At 35.6% G+C, this 20,449-nt stretch overlaps 1 protein-coding gene and 2 long non-coding RNA genes across 5 annotated transcripts; 1 reads left to right on the top strand and 2 right to left on the bottom strand.

The window, feature by feature from the left end:
* Window positions 1-6,565: 6,565 nt before the first annotated feature.
* On the bottom strand, window positions 6,566-8,618 carry LOC110755252 (isoeugenol synthase 1-like). Its single transcript, XM_021956426.2, has 5 exons — window positions 8,371-8,618; window positions 8,110-8,244; window positions 7,462-7,693; window positions 7,081-7,284; window positions 6,566-6,931 (listed from the first exon to the last, which is right to left on the bottom strand). Exons 1-5 carry the CDS (start codon window positions 8,560-8,562, stop codon window positions 6,732-6,734), a joined length of 963 nt encoding a protein of 320 aa, XP_021812118.1. The 5' UTR covers window positions 8,563-8,618; the 3' UTR covers window positions 6,566-6,731.
* Window positions 8,619-16,020: 7,402 nt separating this feature from the next.
* On the top strand, window positions 16,021-16,566 carry LOC148294941 (uncharacterized). Its single transcript, XR_015835421.1, has 2 exons — window positions 16,021-16,220; window positions 16,329-16,566. It is a non-coding gene; the product is annotated as an uncharacterized LOC148294941 (long non-coding RNA).
* LOC110755189 (uncharacterized) lies at window positions 16,566-18,926 on the bottom strand. 3 transcript variants are annotated; one of them, XR_015835419.1, is made up of 5 exons: window positions 18,867-18,926; window positions 18,558-18,616; window positions 18,379-18,463; window positions 17,497-17,619; window positions 16,566-17,065 (listed from the first exon to the last, which is right to left on the bottom strand). It is a non-coding gene; the product is annotated as an uncharacterized LOC110755189 (long non-coding RNA). The 3 variants fall into 3 exon arrangements; XR_015835420.1 differs by having other exon boundaries at window positions 18,379-18,453; XR_015835417.1 differs by having other exon boundaries at window positions 18,379-18,616.
* Window positions 18,927-20,449: the final 1,523 nt, after the last annotated feature.

Here is a 20,449-nt window from a genome sequence, read left to right as displayed (position 1 = left end):
TGAATTTCTAGATGTTGTTGATGAACCCCATTCACTAATTGAATCTTATGATATGTGTTTGCTTCCTTTGCTTAATCACCTTAGGTTGTATGCATGTAGCTAAAGTTGAGAAGTTGTGTAAGATAACCAAGAACATAATTTCTAATTAGCAACAAATGATTGAACTTGTTTAAGTGAGCATCATGTGAATTGGTTTCTTGACAACAATTGATGAATTCCAATTCACCAAATTAATCTATCCTTGATGTGTGTTTTCCTTGATTGATTACCTTTGAAAGCATACTTCTTGAGGTTGTTGGGATTATGTGTATCTTCATGTTATCCTAAGCAATAAATGGATGAAGTAAGAATCATTCATGTGAATTGGTTTCTTGAATACCTAATGTAAACACCATGCTATTAGGATTCTTGTGATGTTCATATTCTCTTTGAACTTAATGGGTTTTCCTTGTAATTGAATCGAAGTACGAACCATACCTAGGTTCGGTTATGAGGAGGGCACAAGTATTTAGGGAGAATCAATGCGTCTTGAGCCACGACCATGCACTTTACGTATATTAGAGAGAATCAATTCGTCTTGAGCCACGACCCATGGTCTTGATTGCGAACATCTTCATTAACACGTTTAGAGTTCATCACTTGAGTATCCATGAACATGGGTAGAATTGTTTAGGGTGGATTCCGAAACCCTAGTGTTTGTTACTTGGTACTTTCACATTTTGATAACTCATCTCTGCCATTCTCATTTAAATTCAAAGTCCATTTACTTTCATGCAATAGAAATAGGTCACTTGAACCAAACCAAACCCCCCCCCCCCCCCAATGTGTGTGTGAGTTGTGTGTTTGATACATTGTGTGTCTTGTTTACTGAATTTTATTTGTTTCTGTAATTTTTTTTGACTTTTGGTCCGCGTTGTGTTCTTCCATTTTCTGTGCTGAATCCAACCGTATAAAGAACTTGAAATTTGGATAAACGGTTGGAAAGTTATAGGCAAAACACTGGACAGAGGTCGAAACTGGAAAAACAGAGAAACGAATCTGCCCAAAAACGACCGGTCGTTACTGTTCAGGAGACCGGTCGCACATGAATCTGCCCCAAAACGACCGGTCATCACTGTTCAAGACCGGTCGTCACTGTTCATTTTCACTGTTCACCGCACTGTTCACATGTGATAAATAGGTGATAAAAGGGTGATAGAAAGTGCTGTTTGTGTTTTTCTTTAGTTTTCTTGTGTTGTTTCATTTCTTTTACACTTCTTTACTCATTTCTAGTTTCCCTTTTTCATTTGTGCATTTGTGGTGTGTTAAATAAGTGTTCTTTACGTACTCAAATTAGAACTTATAGGAAGCCGACAAGTTCTTCGTGGGATCGACCCCGTACTTACATAATCTATACTTCGATAGATTCGTGCACTTGCGGGTATTTTTAATTGGTTGTTTGCACATTAATTTGTGTCCTTTTAGGAATGCAACAATACACCAATATATGAATGAAAGAGAATTCTCACCAAATTTGATATGATATCAGAACAGTCGATCTTGACTGTTTCTTGCCCTAACCCTAGCAATCGCTTCCTCAGTAGTAGCTGCCATACAAACCCAGCACCAGCCCATATTCCATCTCAAATCACCTTTTTGCAATATTCCATCTAGATACGCAGCACCAGCACCAAAAGCAGATTCCATCTCACAAACCCATTCAAACCTTTCCTCTAGTCAAATCACGTTTTGCAATATTGCAAATTACTTTCCACTCACAAACCCATTCAAACCGTTCCCTTTCTTTTGTTTTTCCCTTCAACCCAATATTTCTTATTGCAAAACAGTTTGTCTTATTGTCTTTGTCCGCCGTTCACTTGTTTTTCCTTAACCTGATATTTCTTTTTGTTCTTTTCTCATCAGTTACCCAGAGTAACGTTTCCCCCAACGACAGATTTATTTTTGCCCTTTTTTCTCATTACTTGTCAGCCAATATCATGGCCAACGATGATGGGTCAGTAAACACCAATCAATCCTTGGTGTTGGAAGGCTCCAACAATCAATCATTGGAGGCACAAATCGTCACTTTGCAGAGTGACACCTCCAACTTCTCCGCAGGAATCAAACTGGATGAGAATAATTATTCTCCATGGCATCAAATCATAGAGATGAAGATAGCTGGGCGAGAAAAACATGGCCACTTGACCGGTGATATTGCCCAGCCTACAGCCACAGATCCCAAATTTAATAAATGGCGTGAATCAGATTGCGAAGTCAAGAGTTGGTTGTTCGATGCTATGCAACCGAATCAAATTAAACAGTTTATTCGTTATGACACAGCAAAGCAAGTTTGGGATGCACAACAGAATGGTGTCGCAGAGCGTAAGAATCGTCATCTCTTGGAAGTTGTTCGTGCCTATTTATTTGAGGCTTGTATGCCTCATCATTTTTTGGGGGGAGGCTCTTTGTTCTGCTGCTTACCTCATCAATAGAACACCATCCAGCACTCTTCAGTATCAAACTCCATTTCAAAAATTGACCACTCTCCTCACCATGCCATCCACACCAAATCTCGAACCACGTCTCTTTGGTTGTGTAGCTTATGTTCAGGTGTATCCACATCAGCGTGGCAAGCTTGATCCCTGTGCACTGCATTGTGTCTTTGTGGGTTATGCTGACACTCAGAAGGGCTATAAGTGTTTCCATCCTCCCACTCATACCATGCACATTACTGCAGATGTGACTTTCCACAAGAGTGAGTTCTATTACTCAGAAAGAGTCTTTGAGCATCCTCTGTAGGGGGAGAGCTCTATCTTTGCAGAAGAGACTCAAATCATCCAAATTCAACAAAATCTTTTAGAGTAGTCAGTGTCCGAGCAACCAGCTACAGTGGTGCAACAAGATCAAGAGTCGCTGGAAACTCCAGATAATGGTTTAGATAATTTCCCCCTACAACTCCTACTAAAGTACCATCACCACTCATCCAATCAGGTCTTGAAGATTCCCCACAGGTAACTGAACATTCAAACTCCAACTCAAATATTTTACCTGAGTCAAGTTATACAGGAAACACAGGTTATCAGTTACCCCCTCGTACAACTAGAGGGATTCCTAGACAACAGTATGACCTTGACCCTAAAACAAAAGTTAAATACCCTATTGCTAATGTGTTCTTACATAGGCTGTCTCCATCATGTGCATCATTTGTATGTCAATTATCCACTGTATCTAATCCAAGTAATGTGCAGGAAGCACTGAAAGATCCCAAGTGGTCTCAAGCGATGAATGATGAAATGGAGGCCCTCTAGAAGAATTCCACTTGGGAGATGACTATCCTTCCTAAAGGGAAGAGAACAGTGGGTTGTAGATGGATATATACAGTAAAGTTCAAGGCAGATGGCACCATTGAACGATACAAAGACAGACTAGTGGCGAAAGGTTACACTCAGACTTATGGGATTGACTATGGGGAGACCGTTGCCCATGTAGTCAAGATTAACACAATTCGGGTACTTCTTTCTTTGGAAGCAAACCTAGACTTGCCATTACACCAGTTTGATGTCAAAAATGTCTTCCTGCATAGCGACCTAGAAGAAGAAGTTTATATGATTCCCCTCCAGGATGCAAGATGGGGCCCAATACGGGCAACATGATGTGTAAACTGAGAAAGTCTCTTTATGGATTGAAGCAATCACCCAGAGCATCGTTTGGAAAGTTTAGCAAATCAATGAAGAATTTCAGATACAAGCAAAGTAACTCAGATCATACTCTTTTCTTAAAACATAAGAAAGGTAAAGTCATTGCTCTTATTGTACATGTTGATGACATGGTAGTTACGGGGAATGACCTAGGGGAAAAGGCAACATTGCAGCACCACTTGGCAAATGAGTTTGAAATGAATGATCTTGGTGCTCTGAAGTATTTATTAGGCATCGAAGTGGTTTGTTCATAACAAGGAATATTTCTATTAGAACGGAAATATATCCTTGACATTTTAACTAACACTGGAATGTTAGCCAGCAAACCAGCAGATACGCCAATGGAGTTGAATCATCAGCTTGGTGAATATCCTGATCAGGTACCCACCAACAAAGAAAGATATCAACGCCTTGTTTGTAAGTTAATCTATCTAGGACACACTAGACCTGATATAGCATGTGCTGTAAGTGTGGTGAGTCAGTTTATGCATGCACCAAGTGAAGCCCACATGGATGCGGTAAACCGAATTCTGAGATACTTGAAGTCAGCTCCTGGAAGATGATTGATGTTCTCATGACATGGTCTTCTAGATGTTGAGGGTCACACTGATGCAGACTGGGCAGGCTCTGTTACTGACAGGCAATCTACATATGGATAGCTTACCTTTGTGGGAGGCAATCTAGTATCTTGGCAAAGTAAAAAACAGAAAGTAGTGTCGAGATCAAGTGTTGAAGCAGAATATCGAGGTATGGCACATGGAGTATGTGAGCTACTCTGGATAAGGAATTTGTTGGGGGAATTGGGGTTCAAACCCAAACATGCCATGCAACTGAATTGTGACAACAAAGCCGCAATAGACATTGCACATAATCCAGTGCAACATGATAGAACCAAGCATGTTGAAGTTGACAAACATTTCATTACTTGTGCGAATTATGCACTTGCAATTATTTTATAACACCATGTCATCCTTTTTAATGGGTGTTTTTAACAAACTTAATGACTGGGGTAAAGTAAGATGCGAAAGTCAATGTGGCAACGTGACTCACTTTGACTTTCAAGGGCACTAGACCAATTATGATTTTTATTTTCATTCACTCTTTTATGAGTTAGGATATAGATTTGAAGCAGCACTATGGAAATCAGCTAATCAAGGTAAATCTTGCATACATCATTATTTAGTCATATTTATTGCCAAGTTGAAGGGACTTGTAGCTTAAGTGGTTAAGAATAGATACCGTTGCATTTGAGATTTTAGATTCGATTCCCCGCTCCCCAATATCGCTTGTATAAAACAAAATATTCATTCCCTAGAGTCGAGAAAATAGTCATTCAAGATCCAAAGTCTTAATGAAATAAAACTAGCAAAACTAACTCAACTGCTCTATTCCAATAATCACTTAAAGAACGTTAGAGCCTTAGGTTAGTTCATTGTTTTTTGGTGGTGGCTTTTAGTCTTGGAAAATTGACATTGCAGGCCAAGGAAAAATTATTCGTTGATTTGACACATCTTATTAGTCATGTCTTCGCACCCAAAGTTAGTGGCTATATGACCAGGCTTTGGTGGTCACCTTTCACTCGTACAAAATTGGTAGGTCATTATAATGCAGGAAATAATGTGCAAGCCATAATGAATTTCAACTATTTAGTGCTGTACTGATTCATCATTATATATTTATCTATCACTAAGGTCTATTACCAAAAATCAGATGAAAGATGTGAACCAAGGAGGAGGAATGACACATGCGTAACGGATTTTAATTTTGGTTTGTTCTATTCTCATTGCTTTCTCCTCACCTTTCCTCTCAAAAAGCAACAACAACAACAACAAAATCTTTATCTTAATTCTAAAACAAATTCATAATTATTCTTACAAACTGTCAAGATGAGAAAGAGAGCAGCTAGAGCCATCATTTTCAAACTGTAATTGGATAACGTTGTCTCAAAGAATTTTATTAGGGTTTTGTGAGATAGAGGTTGGGTTTGGGTTTGGAAGGAATCTTTGAGTTCATGGAAACGAGATGAACGAGACATAGGAGACAAAACTGGGTTTGTTGAACTCAGGCTTACGTATACAAACACCACACAAGACTTCCAAATTCATGTTAGAGGAATCTCTCTCACCTAAAAAAGAACACAGAGGACTAAACTTGGTAGGCCCAAATATCACATTTTTGTCATGCATCTCACATGTCATGGATGGATGCATAATGCCACATGTCATAATTTCATCCATGAATTTGACCAAGTATAATGTATTCGATTAGGTATTTATATAAATTTATTTGGTATATTTTATTTATTTGGGTACTCAGATTTAGGTTACAATTGTTCATTATTTTCACCACACATTTCTATGTTAAAAAGAATTTGGCATATTACTTTAATTAGCAGATTTTATTATTTAATTGTTTTTATGGAGAAAAAACAATTCCTTAAGGAAGGTAATTAAACCACTTTTTGGATTTCTTGAGTTTTAAATAAATTATAAATATTTACTTTGATTAGAGACTTCACCATACCCAATGGGGTCTACCATCTATCCCACTGAAACAGGGCCTTAACTTGCATATCAATAGTCTTAGGTTCAAACCTCAATGACACCTTAATATTGTTTATGTATGAAACTCCCTCCCATTTGTAGTTTTTTAAATTAAAAAAAAAAATACATTGACCATGTATCATCTTAATTGTCATCGTTTAAAAAAGCTTTTATGATGTGTCTTTCTATTAATGGTTTGGCAATGAATTAGTTAATTGAGTTGGCAAAATGCAAGATTAGTTTATATTGTGATTTGCATTGTGGATATGAATTCTGAAGCAACATCATCTAATGACCCTATAGCACTTTAAAATCATGAAATAACATATATATAACCCATCAATCAACCCACCAAAGCTTAGAGTTTTTATTTATTTTTTGGACGAAACACCAAAGCTTAGAGTAGAAAAGCACTGAGATAGTGGCCAACACACATTCGCAAATACAAACAAGAAAGCATAAAACAGTAATAAGGGATAGTAGTTTTCCATTTTATCCAAAAAGAAATCAGTCATTCAAATGCTGCTAATTTTGGCTTGGGAGGATCCACCAAGCAAATGTCGAGGAAGCTATCAATGGAAGTGTACTTGTAATCCGGATATAACTCGGAGGCCTCTAGGTCATTTTCTGTTAGTTCAAAACTCATTTGATCCCCTTTAATGAATATGTTGTGCAGAATTGACACCCTTATGTTGTCCGGAGAAGGGAGGGCTGCAAGAAAGAAGGGCACACAAAAAAATTATCACTACCACATTATCATATTGCTTGCTTCCATTTCCATGTCCAAAGAGACAATGAGAGAGAATTGTTCGATATAACTTCTCAACACAAACAAAACAAAAAAAAGATTAATTGCTTACTCTTAGAGAGCTTGATTATTTCTTCTTCTGGGACATAGCTCCTTGTAAGAGTGCATCCTGTCTTCTTCTCCCAATAAGAAATCAAATCCAACTGGGACACAATGTTTCCTTGTGGCCTATAAACTATGACACGGTTGGCCACCCTTGGATCTGTTGCTGCTTTTATTGTGTAGGTAGCAACATCTTCCTCATAGTTCAACACGGCTAGACATTCAAACATAATTAGTAAATATATTCAGTTATGTTCCATCTCACTCTGAATAACTATACGGCTAGACACCAGCATTTATTTATTTAATTTTTACTACACGAGAATCGAAACGAATATGTCTGCTGTCTGAAATATTTAAAAAAAAAAAATTATGAGCAAACTCAACTCACCTTTGGCTTCACCAGTGCCATAAACAGTGACTTGGTGGTTTGTTTTTTCACGTGGATGGAGCAAATAATCAACAAAATATGCACCAAATGAGTTTGCAGACACAAAAGTATATGGAATTCCCGCTGCTTCGATCGCCCTTCTGATCTTCCTTTTGTTATCAAGTATAGCCTCGAAAGGCGGCAGCCCACTTATTCTGTCAACTTCATTTCCAAATTCTGACGGAATAAATCTCTGATTTTACAATTACATCGGTTAGATAGACATGTATGTATACATATATAGCTGTAGAAAGGTCCACACTATTTAGGGATACCTCGTGGGACCTACTCCAAATTCTACTTGAATTATCAAATCATCTATGTTTCAAGTCATCATTCAAAGATTGTGCTTGCGAAACATTAGACAAGGTGGTAGTTGTTGTGATCAATAAATCGAAGAACATGGCGTTAAAAAAAGAGGCCAAAATGACAACCATTTAATTAAGTGGTTAAATGATTTCGAATTTCAGTGATTTTTTGCAGGAGATGATAATTGAGAGAAAACCTGAAAAAAAATAGACAATTCCGATAATTGAAATACAATGCAGGAGTGGACCCCATAAGGGTGTTCGTGAAGCTCTTGGTAAAAACCACGAAGGGAAGATTGACCTTTATATTTCCAGCATCTTTAATGGCTTTGATTAGTTTCAGCTGTTCAAGATGTTGCGGGACAGCCACCGTGGATATTACAACGTCAACTTGCTCGAATCCTTTGACTAGCTTTTCATGATCATCCAGTTCACCCTGTTACATCATGAAACCATGAGGAATTTGCAGCATAAATACGTACATATATATGTATAGTCATACATTAAATATGAACAAAAGTTGACTGCAGTTTGGCTAAGAAATGAAGGAATTTTAATTTACTTGGAAGATGGTGGCTCCCATGGCTTCAAATTCTTCGTGCAGAAGAAGCTTGGAAGAATCGGTTTTGGGTTTGATTGGTCGCACATAGGCATAGCTTGGATGTCCCAAAGAGACGCTTGCCTTCAACATGTATTTGCCAAGGTAACCTGTGGCTCCGATTATGAGTATCTTTCTCTTTTCACAAGCCATCATGTCCCAGACGACTACTCCCGATCCACTTCTGAGATATTGATTGTGATGACAAGCTTATTCTCACATCCTTAAATAGGAAAACGAGTGCACATGTTGAACCCAAAGGTATAATATAATTGGTAAGTTAATTACAGTTTGAACCCCGGGAGTTTGGGATCAATCACATATTAATCCCTACTTTTCAAAACTTGGCCAAAATTAGCCAAAGGTTAGGAGTCCTTAGAATTTTTGCCCCTCTTTGTATAACATATATCTTTTTCTATATATATATATATATATATATATTTTTTTTTAATACAAGCGATATTGGAGGAATAGAGAATCAAACCTAAGACCTTAGGTGTGGGGCTAAATGCTTTTTACCACTTGATCTACAAGTACCTTGCAAGTAACAAATATCTTAATTGATATTTACAACTCAAGACTACACTCGCTTTCTCAACTTATCAAGAACACACTTTTTGAAATTCAGAGAAAATTGCGATATTGACTATTGTCATGCCTTTTCTAAATGTGTATAAATGCACTGATGCTAAATATAGAGTCTTGAAATGACTACAAGAAAATAGGCCTTAGTTGACACTTAATAGTTGACGCTTTTTGCAAAACCATAAACTATTTTACGAAACTTTAACTACTTATCAAGTTTACTTTCCGTTTTACAAAAAACGTCAACTATATATCACTTTCCTTGACACTTGATCAAGAATGTCAACTATATATCACTTTCCTTGATACTTTATCAAGAATGTCAACTCTTTATCACTTTTCCTTGACATTTTATAAAGAACGTCAACATATCACTTTTCCCTGGCATTTTACAAAGAATGTCAATTAAGACCCTTTTATATCCCACACTTTCTAAAATATCCTCAGGAAAACAAGCACGCTATAGTTCGCGGGTCTTCATTTTGCTCGAAATTTATCTAAATATTTTTCCCTATATTCAACTCCTCTTCCTCTTGGTCACCACATTTTCCCTTCATTCTCCCAAAACCAAAAATATATGAGTCCCCAGGGTTTTCCACTCTTTCTTCATTTCTTAGATTGGATACATAAATCCGAAGAGAAAAAAAATTGTGAATTGCAAATCTTAGTGGGCTCGTGCTCTGCTAGTTGGGGTGGCAACAATTCAGGTGTATTTCTTATCTATCCAAAGTTATTGGTTTAGGTGAATTTTTTTTTGCCCAACTATGTTTCATCTTCCATTCTCTACACACTACTTGTAACATCCCGACCCAGTTTTAATTATTTGTTTAAATTATATAATTTAATTAATCTTGAAATTACAATTTTGCCCTCAGGAATAGGATTATTTTGGTAACTTTTTAATATGGTAGGAATTTGGAAACTTAAATGACACCATGACATAGATCGCATCGATATGAGTTCGTAGACACGTAGTGGGCTCAAATCGAAGTTGTAACAAAGAAGTTACGATCAACAGAAGTCTAATGGCACAACCGTAAATAATTCAAAGTCTTATTTTTTTTAAAAACCTTCTCTCTCTCTCTCTCTCTCTCTCTCTCTCTCTCTCTCATGCGGCATCCCCTTTTCTCTCTCCTCCCTCGATTCCTCTCCTTCTTGTGACAAAAACAGCCGGCCACCAAATTCAATGCCACCACCAACAAAATTTCTGTCTCTCTTCCCTCTTCAAAGCCTACTACCTCTTGCAGATCAAAACCATCGAGTTAGGGCTCGATTTCACACAAAACCCGAGCCCTGTTTTGGAGCCACGACTGTCGTAATTTCTGTCTCATCAACTTCTAAAAAATTATCTTTCTGAAAGCAAATGTTTTTAGTTGCGTTTTCTGCTTTATTTCACTCACAAGACCAAGCATGGGGAATTTCTTTGTATAAATTGTCTTTGGTTTGTAGAATGATTCCTCACAAGACCAAGCATGGTGCAGCCGCACTTGCCCGTTTGAAGGCATACGAGGGTGTTCCACCTCCTTATGATAAGATAAAGAGGATGGTCATTCCTGATGCTCTCAAGTGAGCTTTTCACACTTTGTTGATTTTGATTATATGAAATTATTATTTTTGGAAATTATCTGATTCATGTACTGTTTGTTGGGCAAGCGTTCGTCTGATCAGTAGAGATTTGCCTTTTAAATATTGCTCCTATTAAATATTGATCTGTGGCTGTGCAGGAGCTTGAGAACAAGAGGAAGGAGAGGGCCCAGCTTGCATATGAGAGGAAGAAACAGTTGAACAAGCTGAGGCAAAAAAGAAACCACGATGTATTGATCATGTTCAGTAGAGATTTGCCTTTTAAATACTGATTAGTAGAGATTTGCCTTTTAAGATGAAAATGTTGTTGAGGATTGAGAATTAAATTTTGTTTTGTGTTAAGATACTTGGTTGTTCCTTGTGATGGTTTTAAGTATTTTGGCAGTAGTTCTTTCTGATAGATATTAAGAAAGATATTACCAAAATAAAAGAAAAATTAATTAATTTTAAAAAGCAATAAAAATAAGACTGCGGTTTACAGAGAAGGCAGACGTATAAATAGAAAAAATACGGCTGTAATTTGAACTTAGGACGTGGTAAATAAATACAACAGTAGTGTTGTAAGTACCGTCGTAGTACACTCCAAAATAATAAGTCGATAAATTAATCTCTCACGTCAGGGTACATTGATTTAACACGTCGTTTTTTTGTAATATACCGACGTGAATTCCATCATATTATACGACGATTTTTCCATTAAATTATACGACGTGGATTCCATTAAAGAATAACCGACGTGGTTTTGTACAATTAGATGGCGGTATGTGTATAAGGACCTGCGTGGGTTTTAAAGATTTATTGTATAAATTTGACGCTTTCTTTCAGTTTCAGTTTTCATTTAGGGTTCCAAGTTCTTCTGACCTCTCTGGAGGCTCGTCTTCCTCTCTCACATACACACATACATCATCACTCTCTCTCACATCTTAAAGACAATAATTTGGATGTTAATGATGTATGCGTTTTGGTGTATCTTAAAGACACAAAAATGCACATCTCATTAACTTTCAAAACATTGTCTTTCTCAAAGTTTGCCGTGATCAGTTCAGTTCTGGTTTCTTTTTGGATTTTTTGTATTTAAAATATTGTCTTTCTCACTTTGGTGTTTCGATTATGATCAGGATCCAAAGATCTCAATGGTAAGATATCATACCTCTTGGGATCTCATTTTAATTTTCGTAGGCTACCAAAATTAAAAAATAATTAAATCTTAAAAAGAAAGAAAAATTAAGACGGCGGTTTACAGAGAAGGCACCGTCGTAGTATACCTACGTGGATTCCATTATATTATATGACGCGGACTAAGAACGGTTGGTCATGTTTAGTTAGGAGTTAACACGGCAGGTTTTTTGGTGAACCGTCGTCTTTGTTTTCTACGTCGGTGGATTCATACCTGCTGTCGTTGTTTTTTGGTCAAATTTTAACTCTGAAGAAAACTTTTTTAATAAGACGATGCTTTTTTATTTGTGTGCGTCGTTTTTAAAAAATATTCAACAGTACCTCCATTTTTTAGTTGTTTAAGGCACTTATCCACTACGGTTTTTTGTTACCGTCATCTTTTTAAACACAACGACGATTTTTTGTTCTGCCGTCGTCTTTTTCTGGTCGTCTTTTTCACTTTTTGTAGTAGTGTGTAAAATTAATGGATTAGGAATCAGGCTAAGAGTGGTGAGGAGAGGAGGAGAGGAGGAAAGGAGGAGAGGAGGAGGAAAGGAAGGGGGGTGGGGTGGGTTGGGTGGCTGGGCGTTGAGAGGGCGAGAGGGAGGTAGGTAACGAGGATAGGATGATGGAAATTGTTTATTATTTATTGTAAATTAATATTTTTTTATGCATATGGCGCTTATGTAGCAAAACAGTGGGTTCCTTGTATGACTCATCAACGCTTTTAAGGGATATGTGTTATAGTTTATATTAATTTTTTTAAAATTTCTATTCAATTTTGAGTATTTGTTACTGTTTTTAATGCTTTGAATATCTGGCCAATATTCAATTGATTTGATAATCCGAATGGAGACAGAGAGGAGATGTTTGGTGATTGTCTTATAACAAATATCATGATAATTAATAGGAGAACACGGTCTCTTGGGGAACGATAATCTACTTATTTCTATATTACTTGTGCGAATTATGCACTTGCAATTATTTCATAACACCATGTCATCCTTTTTAATGGGTGTTTTTTACATACTTAATGACTGGGGTAAAGTAAGACGCAAAAATCAATGTGACTCACTTTGACTTTCAAGGGCACTAGACCAATTACAATTTTTTATTTTCATTCACACTTTTCTAAGTTAGGATATAGATTGTTTGATCACTAATACAATTGTCGAGATCTTTGAAGCAGCACTATGGAAATCAGCTAATCAAGGTAAATCATGCATACATCATCATTTACATAATCTAGAATATTGATTTAGTTATATTTATTGTCAAGTTGAAGGGACTTGTAGCTTAAGTAGTTAAGAATAGATACTGTTGCATTTGAGATTTTAGGGATCGATTCCCCGCTCCCCAATATCGTTTGTATAAAACAAAAAATTCATTCCCTAGAGTCGAGAAAATAGTCATTCAAGATCCAAAGTCTTAATGAAATAAAACTAGCAAAACTAACTCAACTGCTTTATTCCAATAATCACTTAAAGAACGTTAGAGCCTTAGGTTAGTTCATTGTTTTTTGGTGGTGGCTTTTAGTCTTGGAAAATTGACATTGCAGGCCAAGGAAAAATTATTCGTTGATTTGGCACATCCTATTAGTCAAGTCATTGCCCAAAGTTAGTGGCTATATGACCAGGCTTTGTTGGTCACCTTTCACTCGTACAAAATTGGTAGGTCATTATAATGCAGGAAATAATGTCCAAGCCATAATGAATTTCAACTATATAGTGCTGTACTGATTCATCATTATATATTTATCTATCACTAAGGTCTATTACCAAAAATCAGATGAAAGATGTGAACCAAGGAGGAGGAATGACACATGTAACTGATTTTAATTTTAGTTTGTTCTATTCTCATTGTTTTCTCCTCACCTTTCCTTTCAAAACAACAACAACAACAACAAAATTTTTATCTTAATTCTAAAACAAATTCATAATTATTCATAGATCTTACAAACTGTCAAGATGAGAAAGAGAGCAGCTGTGCCGAAATGTACAAGCAACTAGAGCCATCATTTTCAAACTGTAATGGGATAACGTTGTCTCAAATCACTACAAGAAAAAAGCCATTTAACAATGTGCATTGTGCGTTGTTGAACTATATTGACAACATGTAGCGCATGTTGTTGAAGCCGATGTTGTTAAAAGGTCCAGAGCTTTTGACAACACGCTTTGCATGTTGTCGTTCATTTGGATGCTCGTTGCTAATGCCATTATTCGCAACACGCGCATGTTGTAGTAGCAGCAGACAACAACATGTTACACGCGTTGTCGTAGGCCTTAATGACAACGTGTATATGTGTGTTGTTGTTTACGTTTTAACAACAAGCTTTGCACGTCGTTATATTAATATTTTTAAAAAAAAAATTCAGAATCACCTTATAACAGTACAGTTCGTGCATAAACCGAAAATTCATGAGGTTCTCTTCCTTCCCAATCATAAGATAACCCATTAATAAGGAGTTTTCATTCAAAAAATATCTCCATACATATCGATAGATTCATTGTCAAGTTACATTTATCCAAATGGAAATTGCATGGAAATTGTAATATGCATAGTCTAATAACACTTCAAAATCCTTGTATGGTCTAAAAACCTGATTAGTTGCATTTCAAAGTCTTCGTCCAATTGTGGAATATTACACTGTCAAACACTTTCTACGAAACTTGAAGTACCTGAAAAGATTAAAGAACCAAAGTTACTGTGATTTCAAAGAAATTTCACACATACATTAAGAAACATCTTCTATTAAGTATGAAAGTAAAGAGAATACTCTCAAAAACCTTATTCACTTTCAAATTATTATGCTTAGCTTGTGAGATTGCAGTTACTATTTAATGGGTTATTCGGAAAAACCAAGTTAACTAATCCTCTTGTCAACTAACATCCAAAAGAATCACAAAAGAAAAAGTAAGTTAGCTGCGATTTATAACTATGCAGTACGTTATTTAATGCCATGCTAGACTAAAAGAACCATCAAACCATATAGCAGCTGGCTTGTCTCAAAAAACCTACAATAATAATAAACCATGGCAGCCAACAAGTCCAGGAAAAGACCCCTCTGAAAAGAACACGAAAAAAAAAAAAAACAGGAAGTTAATGGAGCCATAGAGATATATAGGCATCAATTCAACGTGGAATGCACATTTTCTAATATTGATTGACCACCTATAGTTTTATCCAGGGCAATGTTCTATCAGATCTATCCCACCTGCACAGATTTCTTCTCCCTAGAGAAGATAAAGTTCCATATATATTGGTTAGACTTGAACTACATTCATTGCTTTTACAATATATATATATGTCTCATGTACAACTGTAATAAGAAACTTTCACACACCTGGACTACTGGCATCAAACATTGAATTTTTAGAATCCCCAATATTTTATCCATTAAAGCATAGCAATGGAAAATAAAATAGGAAATAAAGAGTCAAAATCTTAACAATCAATCCCTGCCCATTAACACAAGTTTTGACATAATTTTTAGGCCATTAGATTACTCCACTTTTAATGGTTGAGATTAAATCTGACATGACAAATAGTTTTAATGTTTTAAATAAACAATCATTAATTTTATTTTCTCTCTCATTAAAATAAAATAAAATTATTCTCTCTCCTCCCTTTTTTTAGGAAACGTAATCTCTTTTCTTGGTAGTATCCTTTTTTATTTGGTACTCTAATCTCTCTTCTTTCTCACGCATACCTCTCTCTCTCTCTCTCTCTCTCTTTCTTGGGACCAGAAAAAATCTCCATCTTTTTTCCCTCTCTCTGTGTCTCTCTGTGTCTCTCTCTCCAGTAACCGCAAACCAACCGTATGAATTCTCTACTCTATTTTTATTCCATTTTCATTTTTATTGAGATCTGCATTTTGAACAGTTATCAACGTAAGCTGGCCTTGTCTCTCATTACAGAGCTGAGAATCATTCCTTTTTATTGAGATCTGCATTTGAACAGTGAAGATTTCAGGTTTTATAATCTGGGTTCTGTTCAGACTTCAGAGCTGTGAAGCAACTGAAACTGGGTTCTGCTCATAGTTTCCCGCAGAGTTAGCTTCCTATGAGTTAAAGTTTTATGATTTTGATGTGATTTCAATTATGGGTACTTTCATTTTGTTATTTATGCTGTTGTTTCGGATTGGTTTTTTATGATTTTCATGCTAACTTTATATTTGCAAGGGACTTGAATTAGTTTCTGTTTCATTTTTAAACTCAACTAGTCAAAGCTGAGATATTTTATGCTTGCAATTATTGGACTTATAGTTTCCTTCAGCTTCTATTGGCTCTCAACTAGTATGCTTGTAAATTTTGATATTTTTCAGTATTGTTTCTGAGGCTAGCTTATTGTGTATGCTCAATGATATGCTTAAATATCTATTTCTGGTTGCTGGTGATTGAGAATTCTATTGCTAATGTGACATTTTGTTCTTGCAGAGGTTGAGTTCAAAAATCAAGTATGATGCTCTGGATAAATTAAATGAAGAGCTTGTAAGCATCTTTTATATCTCTTATTTCATAATCAATCTTGCTTTATTAGTGCTATGCAAATCTCATATTATGTTCTGTCAACATCTAAGGTCTCGTTAAATGATGTAGAGACTACAAGCAACTAAAAGCCAAACAAATCTAATATCATGTAAAATCAGGGTTATGCACCTGTATTTGAAGAAGGCACAAAGTCTCAATGTGGCAGTCATGGTGATATGCAACTGTCAAATGAGAAGAGATGCTATTGAGTCTTGTGGTTTTTTTGACAGTCGTGATTTCATGAATCAGTTGTATCATGTTACGATCTATAAGTTAAGCAATTGAATCTTGTGGTTTTTGGCAACTTTTTCAAATTGGTATCAGTCTGAGGAGAGATGCTATTGAGCATTGTTTGCATGTGAAACTCTTCGAACTATAAGCATGAGCAAAATTTGTAAATGGGAACACTGAATTGTTGGTTCAAAGTTCACACTTTATTGAGTGTAGAGAGAAGTGCCAGTTGACAACAATGTTTCCCCTGTTTTCTTCTTCCTAAATTCAACACTGACAACACCAAAAGGCTTCTCAATATTCTATACAAGTCTAAGTAAAAAAGGCTTCTCAATATTCCATACAAGTCTGAGGAAAATTTCAACTTCCAAGCTGTTCAAAGTTTGTTAGTGAGAGCAAGATACTTGGTATGACAGCCCTAAGCTATAATTTTGCATGTCTTCTTCTTCCTTAACTCAACACTGGCAACACCAACAGCCTTCCCAACTCATAAATCCTTGGCCTCAACGTCAACCTCCTCACCAGGGTAAGCAGAATTCAAGTATGAAACATTGATATCTACTGAAACTCCAGAGCTGGGAAGAAAAAAAATAATCATACAAGGGACAAGTTAAAAACTTTAACCTTTGTTTTCATTCAAACCGTACTTATTGATCAGAGAATATATTCAGTGAAATACTTCATTGATCAAAGCTATATTAAATATAATGGAGTAGACTATCATACTGATTTTAAAAAATAATTCTTATCTTCCTATTTTGACATCTCAAATTCAAGTATCCGATTCAATCAAAGAGCTGAGAACTTGAGAGATCAATATAGGCAGATAGAAAACAGATTAAAGATAATATGGTAGTGTGAATTGGGTTGAGGCAAGGCCAGTCGACAAGGAAGAGTAACACAATATATGGAGCAAGCAATAAATTTTGAGTTTCCTACCAGAAGCATAGCATATTAAGTCTCTCATATAATCTATTAAGATATCATCAAGAGTTGAAAAGCTTACCTCCTCGATGTTGCCATCCTCTGTCATAGTGTTGAGAGAAAGCATAGCTTCAGTCAGCATATCTTCTAAATCATCTAGCTAGAGAGATGGATGTTGAACATGGAAGGCCTTGGGTGTAACGGACTACTAACGCATAACAGATAACTAAACTATCAATATAATCATAAATAACAAAACAAAACATATTTGTTTTAAGAAAAATAAAAATGGAGTAGGGAATTCATACGGTTGGTTTGCAGTTACTGGAGAGAGAGAGAGAGAGAGAGAGAGAGAGAGAGAGAGAGAGAGAGGAAAAAGATGGAGATTTTTTCTAGTCCCAGGAAAGAGAGAGAGAGGTATGCGTGAGAAAGAAGAGAGATTAGAGTACCAAATAAAAAAGGATACTACAAAGAAAAGAGATTACGTTTCCTAAAAAAAGGGAGTAGAGAGAATTATTATTATTATTATTTTTATGAGAGAGAAAATAAAATTAATGATTGTTTATTTAAAACATTAAAACTATTTGTCATGTCAGATTTAATCTCAACCATTAAAAGTGGAGTAATCTAATGGCCCAAAAATTGTGTCAAAACTTGTGTCAAAAATATGGTGCCACGGATCCGCCCCCATATATATATTAATTATACCAAAAAAAAGAAAAAGAAAAAGAAAGAAGGCAAAGAATGCATAATTGTCAAGGCATAATAGATCCGGGATATCAGAGAGGCTCAGTGAATTATACCTCATCATAGTTGATGCTTAATTATGTAACCGAACAAATGCATCTTAAACCAATAGCTAAACAGAAACTTGAGTATAAAATCAATGAAAGCACCAGTGCATGAGAGAATCAAACACATACACATAAGTAATATGAAAATTCTAAAATCAAAGTAAACCAACCTGTCCAATTGCAGCCATCCCATTCTTCATCCATAGCGAGAAAACAAGTAAACCAATCCTCTTGTCACCCAATATCTAAATGATACTTTGAGGCAATACCAGAAAAGAAACATGATTAAATTGGAGGCAATCTTCAGTTAATCCATAAAAAGAAACATGATTAAAAATATTTGGATTACCGACTGCAATAGCATAGAGAAGCCAAAAGGGTCGTATGGGTGTCAAGTGTGTTCATCGACTGCAATGGCAGACAAGATTTCTTAACAGCAAAAAGAAACCTAGAGTTCATCCACATATAATTGAACTAACTAAACATGTCTTCAATTAAAAGCAGAAATTTATAAATAAAAAATTAATTGAATACCTACAAATAATGCCCCAATCGCCCACAAAAGATTAAATTGAAAAAATATAAATAATAACAATGCCTAATATCACCCATATTCAGCCCCAAATTACACTCGAATGAAAAATCTTAAAACCAATACCTAGAAGCTCTGTCATGGAGGAGAACACACAAGCTCAGCAACCAGATTTGCGATGGAGAAGAGGGGGGGGGGGGGGGGGGGGGGGGGGGGAGGGGGGGAGAGAGAGAGAGAGAGAGAGATGGCTGGGACGGAGCAAAAGAGGTAGAGATATTGGATTTTTCCCTAGGTTTAGCAGTGTGAGAGTGATGGGCAAAAGAAAGAGGGGCCGTGAAATGTTATTCAGAAAAGAGGGGTTTTAGAAAACTTTCAAATGTTTTAACATTTTGAGAGAGAGGGAGTTCTCCCGCATAAATTTTGGGTATATTTCCTTTTAAAAAAATGAAACAATTTGACAACATGCTTTGCACATTGTAGAACTTAAAGATATCACAACACGCATGTTTGCGTTGTGAAATTTTCTCTAAATTTCATTTTGACAACACGCATTAAAGGAATGTTGTCAAAAGTATACTTCAACAACGTAAAAAAGACGCGCGTTGTTAATGGCATGTTGTCAAAAGCTATTTTTCTTGTAGTGAATGTGACATATTTTAATGTTTGAATTTTATTAGGGTTTTGTGAGGTAGAGGTTGTGTTTGGGTTTGGAAGGAATCTTTGAGTTCATGGAAACCAGATGCACGAGACATAGCAGACAAAACTGGGTTTGGTGAACTCAAGCTTACGTATACAAACACAAGACTTTGATCTCAACTTCTCAATGGGGGATGTACAATTCCAAATTCATGTTAGAGGAATCTTTCTCACCTAAAAAAGAACACAGAGGACTAAACTTTGAGGAATCTTTCTCACCTAAAAATATCACATTTTTGTCATGCATCTCACATGTCATGGAATGATGCATATTGCCACACGTCATAATTTCATCCCTTAATTTGACCAAGTATAATGCATTCGATTAGGTATTTATATGTGAAAAACCCAATTTCAAATTTAAATGACTAGTATGATATAAGAGGTCGTAGTATTCTTATGTTTTTACATCGTTGCCACTAGCCTTCATATTTTATTTATAATTTATTTCAAGCATTTCATTAACTGCCATAATTGTAATTAATACTCCCCATTGATAGCATATCAATCACCCCATTTCTTTTGGTTGTCATTCCCTCTCACATATCGCCCCCTAAAATTGCAAACCAAAAAAAAAATTCTGTAGATTACATATCCAATAATGTACCTATGAAAAATATAAATATAAATATATACGTATAAAAATATAAATATATTATTTAAATAAAATATAGGTATATTATTTGAATACACCCAAACTTTTACAAACTCTTTTAAAATCTTAATTGAATACACCCCCCCTAAGTCAGTTACTTTGTAATTGAAATTTCCGTACATTTTTCATAAATTAAAAATAGGTACACAATAATTTATAGAAAATATAGGTACATTATTTAACCATAGGTAAATTATTTTACAATATACCTATAAATGTGTATAGGTACACAATAATTTATAGAAAATATAGGTACATTATTTACCCATAGATAAATTATTTTACAATATACCTATAAATGTGTATAGGTACATTATTTGGAGAGGAAAAATAGGTCCATTTAAAAAAATACGTACAT

The sequence above is a fragment of the Prunus avium genome, chromosome 4 (genome assembly GCF_965620075.1).
Source record: "Prunus avium chromosome 4, drPruAviu1.hap1.1, whole genome shotgun sequence".
In the NCBI taxonomy this organism is placed as follows: Eukaryota; Viridiplantae; Streptophyta; class Magnoliopsida; order Rosales; family Rosaceae; genus Prunus; species Prunus avium.
The sequence above is the reverse complement of the archived record's forward strand: the minus strand, read 5'-3'. Positions and strand labels throughout refer to the sequence as shown.

Bases quoted from the DNA above. Each gene is read 5' to 3' on its own strand.
- LOC110755252 (XM_021956426.2), bottom strand. From the start codon at position 8,562: ATGATGGCTTGTGAAAAGAGAAAGATACTCATAATCGGAGCCACAGGT. The intron at 8,245-8,370 runs GTAAATTAAAAT...ATGATGTAACAG, and splicing joins TGGGAGCCACCATCTTCCAA to GGTGAACTGGATGATCATGA. The intron at 7,285-7,461 runs GTGAGTTGAGTT...TTGAATGTCTAG, and splicing joins TGGCACTGGTGAAGCCAAAG to CCGTGTTGAACTATGAGGAA.